Below are 16,215 nucleotides of genomic sequence, written 5' to 3'. Positions count from 1 at the left end.
TGTTGTTTGCAAGCAGTTCTTTCAACGGCAGAAGATCGCTCAGTCCAAACCCACAATCCACCCAACCTGAATCAACTCTCAACAGCAGCACAGGAGCCACAAGCCCCCCAAGCCCCAATAACAGCACAACACAAACACACACAGACAAGACAAGACATGAAAGGAGAAATCATGTCCTCTTCTACAGCCACCACCGCACCACCAGCGACAACCCCAACAACCATAACCTCCCCCTCCCCCTCCTCCTCCTCCCAACAGCCCAAGCCCAAGACCAAGCTCAAGCTCAAGATCCGCCGAGCGGTAGCCCCAGCCGACGTGGCAGCCACGACGGCGCTCATCAACGCGGCCTTCCGGGCCGACGACACGACCGACGTGTACCTGGGTGCGGAGCACGAGCGGATCAGCCTGGCAACCGAGGAGAGCGTGCTGGGAAGCATGACTGCTACGGATATTGCGGTGTTTGTTGGGGTCGTGTCCAAGGCTGCTGCCGTGGACTATGAAGGGGAGGAGCTGGAGCACAAAGAGGAAGAAGAAGAGGAGATTGTCGGGCACTTCTGGCTGCAGAAAAAATCCGACACCTTGGCCTGGCTGGCCCTCCTGGCCGTCTCTGTCAAGGGCCAAGGGCAAGGCTGGGGCAGCCAGCTCGTCGCCCACGCGGAGCAGGTCGCGCGCGACGAGTGGAAGGCTCAGAGGCTCGAGTTTGACGTGGTCAACACGCGGTCCACGCTGAGGAGGTGGTACGAGAAGAGGGGGTTTGTGCCGACGGGCAGGGCCAAGCCGTTTGCGTACGAGCTGCACCCGGACTGGGAGGGTGTGCTGAGGGCGGATCTTGAGTTTCTCTACTACGGCAAGGATCTTTGATATATGGAAAGTTGTTCGTTTGCAGCAAATATATTCCGTTTGTCACTTCGAGCGAGGGCAACCTTGAGATTCTTAACTGGGATAAAATACGCTGCGTGATTGATGCGGGAGATCATTCAAATCGGCCCCATATAACGAGTCATGCAATTGCAGAGTTGCATGCAGTTGCGCAACCAAGCCCAGCCTGTAAGTATGCAAGAGCGGACTTGTGTCTCAACGATTGTTTTGTTCTGGTGGTCCCGCATAGAGATGCAGCACTGATCCATTTAATGCCAGGCCACAGACACGCCCTTGTCGCTCGACTCTCGCGCCAGCTCTAGAACCCGGATCGCGTCCCGCGACTGCTGCAACTTCACCTCGAGCTCGCCCTGGCCGCGGATGGCAGCCGCAACATTCTCATACAGGCCCATCCACCTACCCGTGATGGTTGGATATTGGCCCACATACTTTGCGATCTGCTCGTCGTACTTCTGGCACGAGCTGTCAAACACTTTTGCAGTGGTGAGCGTGCCGTCGAGCGAGGCGGGCTCCTTGGCAAAGCTGAGGTCGAGCGGGCTGATACGCTTGGAGGCATCTTCCTCTTGTGGGCACGTGCTCCGCTGTTGGTACTGTGAAGAGTGTCAGTAACGTTTGACAGAATAGATATACAGCCACCAACCTTGACGTATGAACCCTGGGTTCCCTTGACAATGAACTTGATCTGCTTTGACAGCGGCGACACGATAGACGTCTTGACCGTAACCAGCAGCTCGCTCTTGGGACGATACTGCAGGATAATGGTGAACGCATCCTCGACCTTGCTGTTGCTTCCGCGCTGGTTGCGGAAGAACCCAGTGATGGTCTCGGGTGTGCCGAAGAGCGTGAGAGCCTGGTCGACGCTGTGGGTGCCTGTGTCACTGTCAGCTTCGGCACAAGGACGGAGAAACAAGATACCAACCTAGTCCAAAGGCCATGCCTGCCGAGGTGCTGTCTCCAGCCTTGTCGAGCGCGCCTAGCCACCCCGGATTCTCAAAGTCGTAGTAGATCTCAGCCTCTTTGACCTCTCCAAGAGCGTCCTTGCTCATGAGGCTGCGCAGTGTTTGGAAGCCACCGTCCTGCCGAGATTTAGCATGTGGTGCTACGAGGTAGAGAGAGACAGCGTACCCATCTGCGGTTCTGATAGCACGTGGCAATGAGCCCCTTGTCCTTGGCGAGCGCAATGACCTTGTCAATCTGCTCAGACGTGGCCGCAAACGGCTTGTCGACGAGGACTAGGGTTCGTGTCAGCCATAATTCAACGCCGGTGGCAGAACACTACCCACCATGCTTGCCCGCCCGCAGCGCCTGCTCCGCAAAGACTGGGTGCGTATTGGTGTGCGTGACGACCACGACGAATTCAATCTCCTCGTCCGCGAAGAACGCCTCGGGCTCGCGATAGTGCCGGATATTCGGAAAGTCGACGGTACAATGCGCGCCGGGCGTAGAGGCCGCGGGTGACCCTGGCGCCGGAGCTTCCGCGCGCTGCAGGATGGCAACGACCTCGTAGTCGGGGATCGCGGTGATGAAGGGCAGATGGAATGTCTTGGCAGAGTTGCCGTAGCCGACGACGCCGACCTTGATCTTGGGAGAGGCCATTGTAATTTGCGGGTGTTGTTGTTGTTGTCATGTCGTGGGGTGAGGGTGCTTCAGAGATAAGCGAGAGCTATCTATAGCTCAAACGAGCATGCCCGGCAAGAGCTTAATTCAGCCTAATTTCGGGCGCCGTGGAGGTCGAGTATACCCGACGAGCGATCATGGCGCTGGGGGAGAGCTCCGCTTTCGCTGTTCCCCGCACGACTTGTGCGGAGAGACTGTACCCTTGTGTAGTCATCATCAGTCGAACGTCGGTAACATCCGAAGTGGTGGGTGGAGCGCACAGGGGACAGCGAGTCTCGCAATACAGAGTGGAAGTTCTCTGCCTCAGCTGACCCACGCCACGCCATCGAGAAGGAATGCCACAAGATCCTCATCAGAGGCGCCTCTCGTGCCGCCAGCCAGCTGATCCGTGTCCTCATCCTTCGCTTTGCCATCGTTATGTTCCTCAAAAGAGGGAAGCACAAGTAGGTCGACGAGATGTTCAAGCATCCCCACGCCTCTTCTCGCGTTCTCATCATAATCCAGCTCTCGAAGGCCAGAGATTGCATCCTGCAAAAGCCTGAGGTGGTGGTACTGTTCTGATTCGGTCTGTCCTTGCATGGTGTTGAGCTCACCCCGTTTCTTGCGGCACAGCAGCTCAAGATAGATGACTACGGCGGCGCTGACAGTGAAGGTCGGGATCACCCACAGCTTCACAAAATTCGTGTTTCGCACGCGGAGGAATTCGCGCAGAATCGTCGTGGCGGCGCGGACGCAAGTCTGGCGTGTGAGGCTGTAGGTGGGTGCTGAAGAGGACGGATCCTCCTGGAATGACTTGACAAGGTGAGATCGATGGATCATGATGACCTGTTGTGGCAGAAGTTTTATGTGAGCCGCAGGGCTTATGATGATGCCGTGACCCAGTTGCTTGGGCCGTGTGTTAACTTACCTTGTCCGCGGCACTGACAGTCAGAGCTGAGCGAGCCGCACGCAGCCACGAGGGCCAGCTGGGATCCTCCTCCTCGTGTGCCCGCAACGGCCGGAGGAACTGAGGCAGATCGGTCACAAGATCGCGCATCAGTGCGTCAATGTGCTGAATGTGCCGGAGCTGTGCCGCCGCTGTTTGCGTAACTGCGGTCGTGGGTCGCAGGCCGTCAACAAGTTGTGGCATCAAAAGGGCCACTATGATAGAAAAACCATTCGTCAGAGCCTGGTCGCACTAGAAACTGGGGAAACACCACTGGCTAATACTCAACTCTTTGCTAGTGCAATATTGTACGATGCCATTGTGGGCATTTCTGGTGGCTGACCCTGCATGTCATGGTCATGGCAATTTGTCGGCATCGGGGTTGTGAAGTGATTAGTGCTCACACCTTCACAATTAGCCACTCACCCGATCCAAATGTGTAAAGACGGGTTGGACTCACTGTACGAGCCAGCCATCGGGACCAGAAAGTAGTCTTGCACGAGCAGCTGCCACCAGACCCGTCCGCAGACTTCAGCCTCTTCCCGAGTCGATGATGGTTTATTCTCCGCGAGACCTAAACATTGTGCGATGCGGAGACAAGCCGCGAGGTGGATAGTGTGGCGAGCTCCGTGCCCGAGGGGATGGGCAACCATTGCTGATATTATGACCGATTGGACTGCAACAACTGGCGCGTCAGGGGCAGGTCAGCCTCGACGATACGACACCAGAACTGGGAAACTTAAAGCGCGATACATACTTGAGTGATTCGCCATGTAGTCGGCACGTACAAGCAGCGCCATTGCCTGACCATACCAGGACGCCGCCTCGTCTCGAAGGTGCTCTGACACTATTCAGCTCACCTGCTTTATATGGAACGTGAGTGTAGACAGACTCACCTTTGTTGAATAATTGCTGACTTATCTCGACCGGGAGATTCCATGCAGACGCCTTGGTGTTCTTGTTGTCAGTCGTGTACTCCTCGGATAGCTGACCACCACTTACCCCAAGCACGGCAAAGAAAAGGCTCAGCCACTGCGTTGACACCGTCCCCTGCGTCGAAGAGAAGGCTCCAGATTGCGCGGCGAACTCGACCGAGTACAGGACGTGGTGGTGCCAGCTCAGATGGTCCAGGTAGAATAGGACAAGCTGCTGGGCCTGAATGGGTGAGGGTAGCATATCGGGCCAGCCCGCCACCGTCGCTTCTGGCACATTGCGCGTAAGGGCAGTTGCCATGTCTGCGCTCGAGTAGCCTCGGCCCATCCTCATCAAGACAATGGCGGTGTCGAGAGTGTCGTCGTGCTGGTCGTCAGGTGTACTGGACCGTTCTCCATAGGCAAAGGAACCCACCCCCGCAGCTTCAGTTGGGACATTGATGGCTGACGTGGAAGCTGCTGGGCGAGAAGGATGTCCTGTTCTGAGCAAGCTCAGCCGCTCCTCGACAAGGCTCAAGCTGTCGCTCCTAGCACGCTCGGCAGACGAGCCCAGGAGAGCAGACTGCAGGCGCAGCAGAAAGTCGAGCTCGCCTCTGCTCTTGGTCCATTGTGTGCTGAGCTCGACCGTCTCGAGCTTGCAGCGGTCGGCTACGCCATGGTTGATGCAGGGCCCACACGGCTGACGCTGGTCGCACTTGACCTTGCGGCGTTTGCAGGCTGCGCGCCAGAGGTTAGCCTCTATCGGGAGGGAGCGCACAAGAGCATTGCGGTACCTGAGCACGATCGCGACGGGCGTTGGGAGGTTCTGCGTCGGTCTGCCATGGCTGGCAGTCGTGCACAAGCGCGTGTGGTGGGCAAGCCTTTGAACGTCCCGTCCAAGGTGCCTGGTGACAAAGGGACCAGAGCCACCCGCCCCACCTCTTATCGCACTTGGGCAGGAGCACTCCAGTTCACCACCACGCCCAGACGGAATAATGTTATCCCCAAAGAAGTGCAGTCTCATTGGATTCATTATCATTGCTCAAAGCAGGCAGTATCAGTGCATTTTATTTTCGCATAGAACCACAATTCTCATCTAGACCTCATCCGCCGCCCTCGTCTTTTCCGCTGGCCCTTCCGCGAGTTTGCCCATCGCAACATCCCCTTTGGCCTCCGTCACCCCTGCCTCAGAATCCCTCTCGCCCGCTTCCGCCGCCTCAGCCACACCGAGAATGGGCGCTCCAACAAACGTCTCCCAAGGAGGAAAGACCAGAGACATGCCCCAATACGCGAAGACTGCCGCCGTGAACCCAAACATCCAGTTGAAGCTGTACAGATTCTGGGCGCCCTCGCTGATGCTGACCGAAGCCGGGCTGATGCTTGCCGCGAGGCCAGGCAGATTTGGCACCGAGCAGGCCAACAAAGTCACGAGGGCGCGCCAGTTGATGCCGTACCAGTACCGGTAGCGCCCGTCCGGATCATACATGCCGGGCACGTCGACCTTTTGCCGCCGCACGAGCCAGTAGTCAGACACGAGCACGCCGGCGATCGGGCCCAGGAACACTGCGTAGCCGCCCATGAACGACAGGAAGCTGCCGGCGGACGCGAGGATCTTCCACGGCACAAACACCCAGCCGCCAGCGACGGCCGTGATGATGCAGCCGCGCCGGATATTGACGTACCGCGGCATCAGCACCGTCAGGTCGTTGGCCGCCGAGATGCAGTTGGCTGTGACATTGGAGCCGACCTGCACAATGAACCAGGCGGCCGCCGCGAAGAAGGCCGCAGCACGACCGCCAGAGCCAGGGGCGATCCGCGGAAGAAGCCGTTCCCTGTTCCGCGAAGACGACGCCGCTGCCTCCAGCCTGGCTGACGCACCAGCCGAGCATGGCAAAAGCGGTGATGGGCGCGACAATCATCTTGGCCACAAAGAGCCACTTGAGCTTGCGTGGCGGCACGAGAAGCAGGGGGATCTGGATCAGCCAGAAGAGGCAATACGAGAGCATGCCCTTGGTGTCGATGCCGGCACTGGTGGGCAGCGTGTTGGCAATGTCGCGGTAGGACGGCCAGATGGCCGCGAGCATGATGGTCACACACTGGCTGCCGCTGACGCTCTGGATGCCCAGCCAGGAGGCGGCCAGGACAGCACGAGAGACGATGCAGTAGTAGGCGAGGTAGTAGCCAAACCCGGCACGGACGGCAACCGAGAAGGGCACGTGGAGGCGGGCACCCACGGCGCCGTTCAGGACCATGGGCACGGCAATACACGTGGTGCCGACAAAGACGACGGCGATGGCGTCGCGCCACGACAGGCCGACGGCGAGAATGGACGAGGCTGCTTGCCACGTACCGATATTGATGGCGTCCGAGGCCCAGTAGCCCATCCATGTCCACGCATCCCATGTTTGCTTCTCCGGGGGCACTGGGTCCATGTCCGCGTTAGACCAAACATGTGCCGGCGCCAGCGTCGAAGTCGGCTTCGGCAGCTTCCACGAGGAGAGGCTGGTGCACCGCCGTGCCAAGCGGGCGGGGACCTCCCGGATGGAGTCCATGGCGGGTGGTGGATGAATGATCAGAAGGAGCAGCCAGATGGTTTGGGGGTGAACCACAGTGGTATGGCGGTCCTCGTTCGCAGAGGCTGACGAAGGCGCCAAAGCCCAAGGCGAGAGCCTGCCAAGCCGTTATATAGATGGGATTATCTCGCAGTCCCATGCCATGCTGTCGGTTGCACACTGCCGAACTCAACGGTGCCCGCCCGATAAGACGGGACCCCGAAATAGGCTGGATGGGGTAATCTGAAGGCGCGCCATTGGCTCGGTCCAGTTGAATCTTGCCCGACAATCAGCCCCACTGCGTTAGGCGGTAATTCGGTCGAGATGCAACTTGGCCGAGGTGGCGTATCAGAGATAAAGCAGGCGTGCTACGTGATGGAAGTCTGGTTGATCATGACTTCCACTACAGCCTATCAACCACCGCCATGCCTACCGCCCTACCGCCCAGCTCGACACACTTTGAGATTCGCCCGCTGCCGGCCGCGCTCCGCAAGGAGACGAACATTGGCGCCGAGATGCTGCTCAGAGGCGACCAGCTGTTTATAGACCCGGACCTGATCACGGATGACGACAGGGAGCTTCTCCGGACCGCGCTGTACGAGCACTCCGTCCTCGTTGTGCGCAAGCAGAAGGGGATCGAGCCAAGCGTCCTCCCGAGACTGGCACGCGTCTGGGACGACCATGCAAAGTCGACACATTCGGGCGGTGCCCAGATGGTCAAGGACAAGGACAACATCCTTTCGAAGAACGGCGGCGATCGCATCCCCCGCGCCCCTCAGGTCTCCGTGTTGGGCAGCGGGCATTTCAAGGACTATGAAGGGCTTCCCGAGGTCCGGCTGCGGCATTTGGTAGGGCACTCCTCAACACTTCATGCTCGATTACGCCCGCTAACTGCATCACAGAACCAACGCGAGTTCCATGCCGACCCTCTGACCGAAGACCAAGTCCAGTCCGGACAAACAAGATTCTACCGGTGGCACCTCGACGCACCCCTCTACGAGCGACTCCCGGGACGTGTGACCCTGATCCACGGCGTCAAGGTTCCCACCGGCCAAACACAGCGGATAGAGCTCGAGAGCGGCGAGAATCTTCACGTGGCGCCTGGAGCCAGCGCATGTACGTCGTCTTTGAGCTCTAGCTGCAGGGTACCGCGCTGACACTTGCCGCGTGATGGACAGTCGTTTCCGGAGCCAAAGCCTTTTCACTCCTGAGTTCTGCGGAGCAGGAGTTCGCGCTCAACACTACGATACAATACGCGCCACGCGCATACGAGTGGATCAGAGACTGCAAGGCCACGTCCGATGGTCTGACCATCGCCCGCGTCGGTGACGAGCGGGCACTCGACGATCTGCCGGAGTGGAGCTGGGACAAGGTGCAGAGTCATCCGGTATGTCGCCCGATCAAAGCTCTCGTGCTGGCGCCAGCAGTCGCCGCGTGCTGACCCCGACTGTTCCGTGGCAGATGGTCTGGAAGAACCCCGGTAGCCCGGACAAGCCGCTCCTCGAGATCCTAGGGTGCTGCGTGTATGCCCTCCGCACGAAGGACCCGCAGACGGGTCAGGTCACCGAGATCAGCGACCTGGCTCGGGTGCGTGAGATTGTGCACGGGATGCAGAAGAAGGTCCTCCGCAGGCCAGAGTACATCTATGCGCACGCGTGGGAGGAAGGCGACCTGGTCGTGTTCCACAACAAGGGCGTCTGGCACAGCATCACGGGCAACCTTGACGGGGTGGAGCGGATACTGTGGCAGTGCACAATGGAGAGCGGTGTCGAGCCGGAACCCGCGCTGGAGGGATCAAAGGTTTGAAAACATTGGCTGAAACCAATCGAGAGTGCGGTTCGGCCGTGGTGATTGCAGTTTGTTCCTAGAAGCAAATGTGGACTCTGCGTCATAATGGCAAACCATGCTCGTGCCCTCCGGCGGTTCGTGTCCTGCAATCATCATCAAATGATGCGGAAGATGCTTGGATTGTGGCTTGCCCAAGATAAATCGGTTTGTTATGAGTTAAGAGCAATCGGGATGTGGGTTGCTTCGCCATTGGAGATTGTTTGCCTGCTGCGGATATATCTCGCCGCTTAGTGTATGGTGTTTCTTGCCATTGAGATCGCATCAACACTCTCCTCTCGGTTGATCGAACGACTGAACAAGATCTCATCGACAGCAGCCCTCACCATGGCCTGGCCCAATGTCCTTGCCAGTGCCGTCGCCCTTGCTCCAGCGATACTGGGCATCAGAGCAATCCGCCAACCAAGCCTGTGCCTCCAGGATCTGGGGCTTACCCCAAGGATCCTCGCTCGCCGACAGTCTGAAATACCAACACGAGACACTGCTTCCAGGCTGAACACTCTCGCATCCGACCCAACCGACGCGGCGGAGATGATGATGCAACTTTACGGCACCAAGGGCATCGCCCTGTCCTTCACCATGTTTGCGTCGCTGAGATACGGAAACAGGTGGACCGTCGCGTGGTCCCTACTGGCGGCCGTCCCGATGATCTTTGCGGACGGGGTAATTATCCGGCAGAGGATCGGCCCCGGGAACGAATGGGCATTCTGGGCGTTTGCACTGCCCAACATCGCAATCGCAGGAAGGTTACTGGAGTGGTGGTAACAGCGGAGAAAGTGAAAGCCTCCTCTCGTCACGACATTTGTACTATACGCACTAGCTACTGCAACCACAATTCACATTACTCTTTCGAGAATCACTGGAGTCTCTTTTTGGCGGCAGTAAGCAGCTCCCACTCTGTCGGCTCGCCAATGTTTACCCAGAGGACTACCATTTCGGCAACTTCCGCCCAGCACAATGGTCTCGGCCTGCTCTTGCATCACGCGGCTGGGTGCGGGTGTTCTCTTCCAACACTAGACCGAGAAGTGCACTCCAGCAGCGTAACCAGGGCACTCACTGATACCCTTCTTGTCAGTATTAGGCCAAGAACCACGAGATGTGACAACGAGCCTTATTTTTTCGTATTAGCCCTGTGTTTCAACTTTAGCACGGAGCTCGGAAAGATCTCGAATTCATAGCACGATGCCTCGGTTGCAAACATGGCGGCTTGTTCTCGCTGGCGAATACCATCTGACCTGCATCATAGCAGCCAAGCCTCTGGTACACATACCATTTGGCAATGGCTAAGAGTAGCTCGAAATTAGGAATTGGTGAAATGCACATGATCCCTCTCATCATTTACGCGGCCCCTGCAGCGGCGCCCGACGCCAGAAACTCCTCACTGAACGCCCAATCGCTGTAGCCCTTGCTTTTCCCCGGCACATAAAAGGTTGGGCGGTCGTATTTAACGAACGGAACGTTCGCCTTCACACGGAAGGGCAGGTCAGGGTTGCTCGTCCAGTGGCGACCAAAGATGATGGCCACCTTGTAGTCCTTATAAGTCTCATCGACTGCCTTTTGCGCTGACTCGCCATTGAATCCGCCACCGATCATAACAGGCGCTTCCCTACCCCAAGCGTGCACAGCAAAGGACACATCATTGTCGCCACCGCAGTCGGCATCCTCGTTTCCTCGGATTCGTGCCTCGACCAGATCAAGGAATCCAAGATCCAGGGTGCGGAGCTGCTGGACGAGGTAAGTGAAGTCCGGGATAGGATCATCCATGCCCATGCCTAGAAAGTCGCTCCACGGGCTCAAGCGTATGGCGACTTTTATCGATCCGATTTCCTGGGAGATTGCCTTGATGACCTCGATAGGGAACCTCGCGCGGTTTTCAAGGCTGCCGCCCCATCGATCTGTCCTCTTGTTGGTGACATCCTGAAAGAACTGATCAAGCAAGTATCCGCCGGAGCCTTGAAGTTGGACGCCGTCAAATCCAGCCTCGATAGCGTTTCTCGCAGCGACGCGGTGATCCTCAATAGACTGTCGGATATCTTCTTCAGACATCTCCTCGGGAATGCGATGGTCGGGCGAGATTGCTATGGGGCTGGCGCCCAGAAGCTTCACACCCAACTTTTCCTGGACAGCAGGGTCCAACCTGCTCGCACGGCCGAGGACCCATAGCTGGCACCAGATGTAAGATCCCTTGGCATGGACAGCGTCAGTGATCTCGCGCCAGGCGTCAATCTGGGCGCGCGACCAGATTCCTGGGACGTTCTGTATTCCGATGCTTCGCTGAGAAATCTGGACGCCTTCGCTAATGAGAAGGGTTCCGGGCACAGAGGCTCGCTGAGCATAGTACTCTAGGCGATGGTCAGAACAATTGCATGGAGAATTCCAAGCCAAACATACCTTTCATGATGGCTGTGGGAACATAATTTTCATCGGCACGAAAGCGGGTGAGAGGCGCCATGATCATGCGGTGCTGGAGGTGGCAGCCAGCCACCTCTAGAGGCTGGAAGAGCTTCGACATCTTGCTTGGGATGATTGTCGGTATTGTGAGTGGATTGAGCCTGAGGGTTCTAGAGAATGTGCATAGACAAAGAATGATAGCAGCTTTACTGAAGAAATCATCGGAAAATGGATGCACTGTATAAAATGCGCCGGACCCTACGGGACAGCCGCTTACGTTATGAGCCAAACATTTATTCCCCGTTTGAGTGCTTTCACGGACCGGCAATTCTTGTGGGGGCCGCCGGGACTGCCGCCGGATGCATCCGCGAGCTCTCTTCTTGATGTTGATTACTAAGGACGCTGCACGGAGCATAGACCTGCCATTATTAATCTTCCATCGCTCAGCGACTTATAACACGATCCACAAGTAAGCGGCCCATGAACAGGTGCAACGCGTGCCGCCACGGCTGCTGCCCCGTCGGTGTCCACAATAGTCGTTCGTCGCGGGCCGCCCATCGTCCTGTGCTGCTCGCTAGATGTGATGCTTATCCCGGAATAGCATTGTGACACCACCATGAGCAAGGTTGAGAATGTCGTCAGCGCTCCAACCATCACTTGCGCGAGCGGGTTGCTCATGGTTTACGACATCTAGTGTCTAGTTACCAATATTCACCATTGCCTCCTCATTATACCGATCACCCTGAGGTTTGAGTATATCCACAATCTTGCGCATGAACTCTAGGTCATCCTCTGTGAGTTCTATTTCCCGCGAGGCCCAATTGTCGACCAAGCGTTCCGGGTTTGTCGTGCCAGGGAGCGCTATTATGCCCTGACTGGCGACCCATGCGAGAGCGACCTGCGGCAGCTTGCATTTCTTACGCTCAGCCAACACTCTGAAACCCTCGGAAATTCTCTTGTTGGCGTAGAAATTCTCGCCTTGGAATTTTGGGACTGAGAGAACACCCGCGTGTTAGCGCTAGATTCAATTTCCACGTCGTACTGTCAGCAGAATGAGAACAACGTACTCTGTCGCCTGTAATCATCAGGGGCGAAGTCGTCCGGTGTTTCATAGGGGAAATCATCTACAAGCCACCCATGGCCAAGGGGACCATACGCCACGAAAGCAACATCGAGCTCGCGCGCAGTGTCGATCAAGCCATCTGTCTCGTGGAGAGTCTCAAAGGCAGAGTATTCAGCCTGTACAGCATCGATTTTTGCGACTGCAAATGAACGATGAACGCGCACGGTCGTCAGTATTCGTTCATACGCCGAAGTCATCAGAGGGGTGCGCGGGTGCTTACTGGAATTTGCCTTTCGCAGGGTAGCGGCGGAACACTCAGAAAGGCCAATGTACTTTGTCTTGCCTTGCTTGCGAAGCGAATCGAGCGCCGGAATCGATTCCTCAAGGGGGGTGTCTACTTCCACGTCAGGTCTCGACCATCCTTACTCGGGGTAGGGTGGCACGTACTTGGATCTATGCGGTGCAAGTAGTACAGATCAGGGGCGAAGCCAAGTCTCTCGATTGTCCCCTCGATGTATGTTTCAATGTGAGAGGCGGAATTGGTGCAGCTCCCATCTTCAAAGGCAGCGATGCCGCATTTCGATGCAACTTGAGCCCGGTCAGCGTTTCGCTAGTATATATCGTTCCGGAGCGGGTTTTTCGATGCTCACTGAAGATTTTGTCCCGGCAGTTGTGTTTCTTGATAAAGTCGCCCAGTATCTTCTCGTTCACTCCAGCCGCATAGGAGACCTAATAGAAACGCCCCAAAGTTAACCACGGACCCAGATCATCTAGCGTCATGCCATCCATGCGACTGGACTTACCGCAGTGTCCCAAAACGTGGCACCCAGCTCGAGGGCCTTCAGAAGCACAGGCTCGGCTTCCTCGTAGCTTAGATTTTTGCCCATGGCGCAGTTGATGCCCATGGCACCAAACCCAGGCACGGGCACTTCGACGCCATCGGCGAACCGGAGGGATTTGGTCATTTTGCCGGATTCTTGAGTTCCCTGGCGATTGATTTGGGGAGCAGTTTGTCAGAGCGTAGAAGGCTGGCTATCGTAGAGAGATGTGATATATCGCCTATGGAAGGTCTCGATGTGTCAGCTCTCCACATTTGTGGGGCCACATTGGAGGAACGACGCTTTCCCCAAAATTAATTACGGGGCGCTTTATCGAGGCTCGGGGCAGCGGATCGGCTCGGGAGTAGTTCCGACTATCACGCGATAAGAATTTCCCGTCTACAGGCACTGGTGTCGACCATTCGACGGGATCGGTTATCGTCCGCGGTAGCGTGTCCAAGGCAGACTCCTCGGTGAGCTCGGATCTCTGCTAAGAGCGAAACAATTGTTTCAAGGGCCCCAGCGTACTAGCCCATTGCCCTCTTCATCAGAAGCCCTTCCCCTTCCCGTCCTGAACTCCCCCGCTAATCCGATCAATCAACTGCTCGAAACACAATATAGTTGGGAAACGCGGTAGCCTCGAAAGAAGATAATAAACAACTCATCTTGTGCTTGCATATACCAACCCTATTTATGGGCTCGTCGCCCGCATCTACACGATACATTCGCAGCACCGCTCAATCCCAGAAACAACTGGGCCACGCGTACTACAAATAATGATATCAACCTGCCGAGGGTATCATGGCAGGTTATCACACCCATTGTCAGGTCCCGACCCATGACAAAATCAGAATTCCTACACGCAAGACAGACTCCCTGACTACTAAAGTGACTTCCAGCTGCAACATAGATGTGCAGGGGCGCTGAGAAATTGTTCCTCAGCCGATAGAGGTGAAGATTTCAATGCAAGTCACATCGTTTTGGGTTACTTACACGCTAGAATCTAATGACAAATTGACTATTGGCCAGACGGATTCAGTTGCGGGCCCTGCCCTTCTCCGAGCCTCGAGCACTGGTGGGAAGCCGATTTGTCTATCAAGAAAAAGCGGGCAAGAAGAAGACCAAACTAGTAGATAACCAGTCCCAATTCGCCAGGCTCGTACAGAGCTGTTTAAACTCAACCTGGAAGGAAATTCGCCTTGCTGCCTCTATATTTATACACACAACAGTGAAGCTAACTGTACCCTAACACCGCCATTGACTTTATACCTTCGCAGGCGAACAACCCAGAGCTCTGCATAGCCTGGCAGCAGTGAATTGCGTCATCGCGCGTGCTATCGGGGACTCACGGATTGGCTTCAGAGTCAGGAATGCGTGCATTGTGCCCTCTGCTCTGACCACAGATGTATCCACACCTGCTTTGCATAGCCTCTCCCCGAATGCCAGACCTTCGTCCAGCAGGACGTCGGATCCAGAAAGGATGACGGTTGTTGGCGGGAACTGGGCCAGCACGCTGTCCGCCAGGAACGTGAGTGGCGAGGTCAATGGCAGTTCCCTGTCCTCCTTGTTTGGTAGGAATGCGTCAATCATCCAGTCCATGCTCGCCTCCGTAAGGAAGGGGCCGTCCTTGTACTTCTCATACGAAGGAAGCTTCTTGTGGGTATCCGTGACCGGGTAGAACATGACGATATGCGCAACAGTAGCCGGGAGGCTGCGCTCCAGGGCCATCTGCATAAGCGCGATGGTAAAGTGTCCTGCAGCCCGACAGGTCAACCAATGAACAGCAGAGGCAGGGCGGCTCAGGCTTAAAGTGGACATACCTCCTACACTGTCGCCCGCCAGAGCAATCGAGCTGGTCAAGAGGTCATAGTCGTCTCCGTGGGTGACCAGGTGGTGCAAGGCCTCATAAGTCTGCTCGAACTGGAACGGGAACTGCTGATCCGGCGCGGGTGTGTAGTAAGGAAACGCGATCGCCGCTCCTGTTTCTCTTGCGAGGTCTTCCAGCTGCGCCGCATAGACGGTGGGACTGTGCAGACAGGTGCTTTAGCAGCTGTATCTGAGTTGTGAGGACCGGGATGGGGTTCGACGAGGTCATACCTGCCAAGGACCCACCCGCCGCCGTGGAGGTAGTAGACTATCGGCACCTTCTTCCCAGCCAGCGACTTTTGCCTTACAATGGTCACGGCCGTCGGGCCGCACTTGCCGGGGACTTGTATGACGTTGGTTGCGATATCTGCCGCTGGCTCGCCCTTCTGAAGCTGTTCGAGTCCTGCCCGGGCCGCGACGTAACCTGCAGTCTCTGGGCCCGGCTCGCCGGCGATGAGGCCTGCAAATGCTGTGTTCTGCACGTCAAGGAATGCCATGATAGATTCGGCGTTGCCATGTACTAGTTTTCCTGCCGTCGATCTCTTGGTCGTGCAGTCTAGGCCAGACTGCACACGATATTATAAGGCCCGTAGCCGCAGGACACTAAATGCTGCGCTTCTGGTATCGGCACCCCCGTGCCCCGAGCATGCCGCTTATCTATGGGTGTCATTCTCCAATTCTCCACAGCGTCTTTATCTATGGAGACAGGTCTTTCGCCCTGTTGCCGGTTGCTCCCCAGAGTTCCGGTCGTGCGGGGAAATTTGCGGGGAGGGGGTGGCTATCGAACCATAGCCATGGGGCAAATTCAATCGGTCCTTGCGCTTTGCCTAATGTGACCCAGGTTGTGGTTTACATTGCTATCGGAGAGGGACACGGCGGTCTGGTGATGCATTTCCACGGACTGTTATCAGGGTCACCAGCGCACGTTCCGCGGAATTTCCGGCAGGCCACCCCAGATTCAAAGCTAACAGCCTACCTAGTGCTTTCCATATCTACATCAGCAGTCTAATTGGCTTGGCGTCAAACTGCCTCAAATTCGTCTGGAGACGAGGCTTCTTAGCGTCGCACTTGCGTTTGCAGCGCTGCGGATGAAGATTGGATAGCAGCCTGGGCTCGATCAATGCCAACAAAGGTAGTTAACCGCAATCAACTGATGGTGCGACTTTATTATGCAAGCTTGGAAGTCTAACACAACCGTCATGATTCCGGTTTCCGACCCTTGATACGCTTGATGCCCTGCCTCCCCCACAGATCTGATCTAGATTCTTTTGCTGAGTCGGGGTCAGTTGGGGAAGCGTAGAAGGTCTTATCGATGCGGCACGCTAAGTTGAACTCTGATCGAACGCAG

The 16,215-nt window shown here is 56.6% G+C and overlaps 9 protein-coding genes across 9 annotated transcripts; 3 read left to right on the top strand and 6 right to left on the bottom strand.

Annotated features, from left to right (window-relative positions):
* Positions 1 to 171: 171 nt before the first annotated feature.
* On the top strand, positions 172 to 861 carry B0I36DRAFT_384556 (acyl-CoA N-acyltransferase; the record flags this gene model as incomplete). The annotated part of the gene is made up of 1 exon (XM_046161014.1): positions 172 to 861. One exon carries the CDS (start codon positions 172 to 174, stop codon positions 859 to 861), a length of 690 nt encoding a protein of 229 aa, XP_046011221.1.
* Positions 862 to 902: 41 nt separating this feature from the next.
* On the bottom strand, positions 903 to 2,754 carry B0I36DRAFT_384555 (oxidoreductase family protein). Its single transcript, XM_046161013.1, has 5 exons — positions 2,163 to 2,754; positions 2,005 to 2,111; positions 1,799 to 1,955; positions 1,520 to 1,749; positions 903 to 1,469 (listed from the first exon to the last, which is right to left on the bottom strand). The coding sequence occupies exons 1-5, from the start codon at positions 2,473 to 2,475 to the stop codon at positions 1,128 to 1,130; spliced, it is 1,149 nt and encodes a 382-aa protein (XP_046011220.1). The 5' UTR covers positions 2,476 to 2,754; the 3' UTR covers positions 903 to 1,127.
* A 2-nt stretch (positions 2,755 to 2,756) lies between these two features.
* On the bottom strand, positions 2,757 to 5,175 carry B0I36DRAFT_384554 (uncharacterized protein; the record flags this gene model as incomplete). The annotated part of the gene is made up of 6 exons (XM_046161012.1): positions 2,757 to 3,321; positions 3,404 to 3,636; positions 3,882 to 4,106; positions 4,179 to 4,262; positions 4,318 to 5,070; positions 5,127 to 5,175. 6 exons carry the CDS (start codon positions 5,173 to 5,175, stop codon positions 2,800 to 2,802), a joined length of 1,866 nt encoding a protein of 621 aa, XP_046011219.1. The 3' UTR covers positions 2,757 to 2,799.
* Positions 5,176 to 5,428: 253 nt separating this feature from the next.
* On the bottom strand, positions 5,429 to 6,932 carry B0I36DRAFT_410516 (permease for cytosine/purines, uracil, thiamine, allantoin-domain-containing protein; the record flags this gene model as incomplete). Its single annotated transcript, XM_046161914.1, has 2 exons — positions 6,211 to 6,932; positions 5,429 to 6,164 (listed from the first exon to the last, which is right to left on the bottom strand). Exons 1-2 carry the CDS (start codon positions 6,882 to 6,884, stop codon positions 5,429 to 5,431), a joined length of 1,410 nt encoding a protein of 469 aa, XP_046011218.1. The 5' UTR covers positions 6,885 to 6,932.
* A 377-nt stretch (positions 6,933 to 7,309) lies between these two features.
* On the top strand, positions 7,310 to 8,782 carry B0I36DRAFT_384553 (alpha-ketoglutarate dependent xanthine dioxygenase; the record flags this gene model as incomplete). Its single annotated transcript, XM_046161011.1, has 4 exons — positions 7,310 to 7,732; positions 7,787 to 8,000; positions 8,063 to 8,271; positions 8,346 to 8,782. The coding sequence occupies 4 exons, from the start codon at positions 7,310 to 7,312 to the stop codon at positions 8,688 to 8,690; spliced, it is 1,191 nt and encodes a 396-aa protein (XP_046011217.1). The 3' UTR covers positions 8,691 to 8,782.
* A 274-nt stretch (positions 8,783 to 9,056) lies between these two features.
* B0I36DRAFT_363538 (uncharacterized protein) lies at positions 9,057 to 9,494 on the top strand (the record flags this gene model as incomplete). The annotated part of the gene is made up of 1 exon (XM_046158822.1): positions 9,057 to 9,494. The coding sequence occupies one exon, from the start codon at positions 9,057 to 9,059 to the stop codon at positions 9,492 to 9,494; it is 438 nt and encodes a 145-aa protein (XP_046011216.1).
* Positions 9,495 to 10,067: 573 nt separating this feature from the next.
* On the bottom strand, positions 10,068 to 11,241 carry B0I36DRAFT_244839 (uncharacterized protein; the record flags this gene model as incomplete). Its single annotated transcript, XM_046150096.1, has 2 exons — positions 10,068 to 11,071; positions 11,121 to 11,241. The coding sequence occupies 2 exons, from the start codon at positions 11,239 to 11,241 to the stop codon at positions 10,068 to 10,070; spliced, it is 1,125 nt and encodes a 374-aa protein (XP_046011215.1).
* A 470-nt stretch (positions 11,242 to 11,711) lies between these two features.
* On the bottom strand, positions 11,712 to 13,184 carry B0I36DRAFT_290188 (aldo/keto reductase). The gene is made up of 6 exons (XM_046151696.1): positions 12,987 to 13,184; positions 12,834 to 12,912; positions 12,631 to 12,771; positions 12,464 to 12,577; positions 12,188 to 12,382; positions 11,712 to 12,113 (listed from the first exon to the last, which is right to left on the bottom strand). The coding sequence occupies exons 1-6, from the start codon at positions 13,146 to 13,148 to the stop codon at positions 11,818 to 11,820; spliced, it is 987 nt and encodes a 328-aa protein (XP_046011214.1). The 5' UTR covers positions 13,149 to 13,184; the 3' UTR covers positions 11,712 to 11,817.
* Positions 13,185 to 14,231: 1,047 nt separating this feature from the next.
* B0I36DRAFT_410504 (vegetative specific protein H5) lies at positions 14,232 to 15,364 on the bottom strand (the record flags this gene model as incomplete). The annotated part of the gene is made up of 3 exons (XM_046161913.1): positions 14,232 to 14,755; positions 14,822 to 15,027; positions 15,099 to 15,364. 3 exons carry the CDS (start codon positions 15,362 to 15,364, stop codon positions 14,265 to 14,267), a joined length of 963 nt encoding a protein of 320 aa, XP_046011213.1. The 3' UTR covers positions 14,232 to 14,264.
* Positions 15,365 to 16,215: the final 851 nt, after the last annotated feature.

This window comes from Microdochium trichocladiopsis (assembly GCF_020744255.1).
Source record: "Microdochium trichocladiopsis strain MPI-CAGE-CH-0230 chromosome Unknown B0I36scaffold_6, whole genome shotgun sequence".
NCBI lineage: Eukaryota > Fungi > Ascomycota > Sordariomycetes > Xylariales > Microdochiaceae > Microdochium > Microdochium trichocladiopsis.
The sequence above is the reverse complement of the archived record's forward strand: the minus strand, read 5'-3'. Positions and strand labels throughout refer to the sequence as shown.

Coding starts and splice junctions, on each gene's coding strand:
- B0I36DRAFT_384555 (XM_046161013.1), bottom strand. CDS start 2,475: ATGGCCTCTCCCAAGATCAAGGTCGGCGTCGTCGGCTACGGCAACTCT. Junction 1,956..2,004: donor GCTATCAGAACCGCAGATGG/GTACGCTGTCTC, acceptor AAATCTCGGCAG/GACGGTGGCTTCCAAACACT. Junction 1,470..1,519: donor CCCAGGGTTCATACGTCAAG/GTTGGTGGCTGT, acceptor CACTCTTCACAG/TACCAACAGCGGAGCACGTG.
- B0I36DRAFT_290188 (XM_046151696.1), bottom strand. CDS start 13,148: ATGACCAAATCCCTCCGGTTCGCCGATGGCGTCGAAGTGCCCGTGCCT. Junction 12,772..12,833: donor CTGCCGGGACAAAATCTTCA/GTGAGCATCGAA, acceptor ACCGGGCTCAAG/TTGCATCGAAATGCGGCATC. Junction 12,578..12,630: donor CTTGCACCGCATAGATCCAA/GTACGTGCCACC, acceptor ACGTGGAAGTAG/ACACCCCCCTTGAGGAATCG.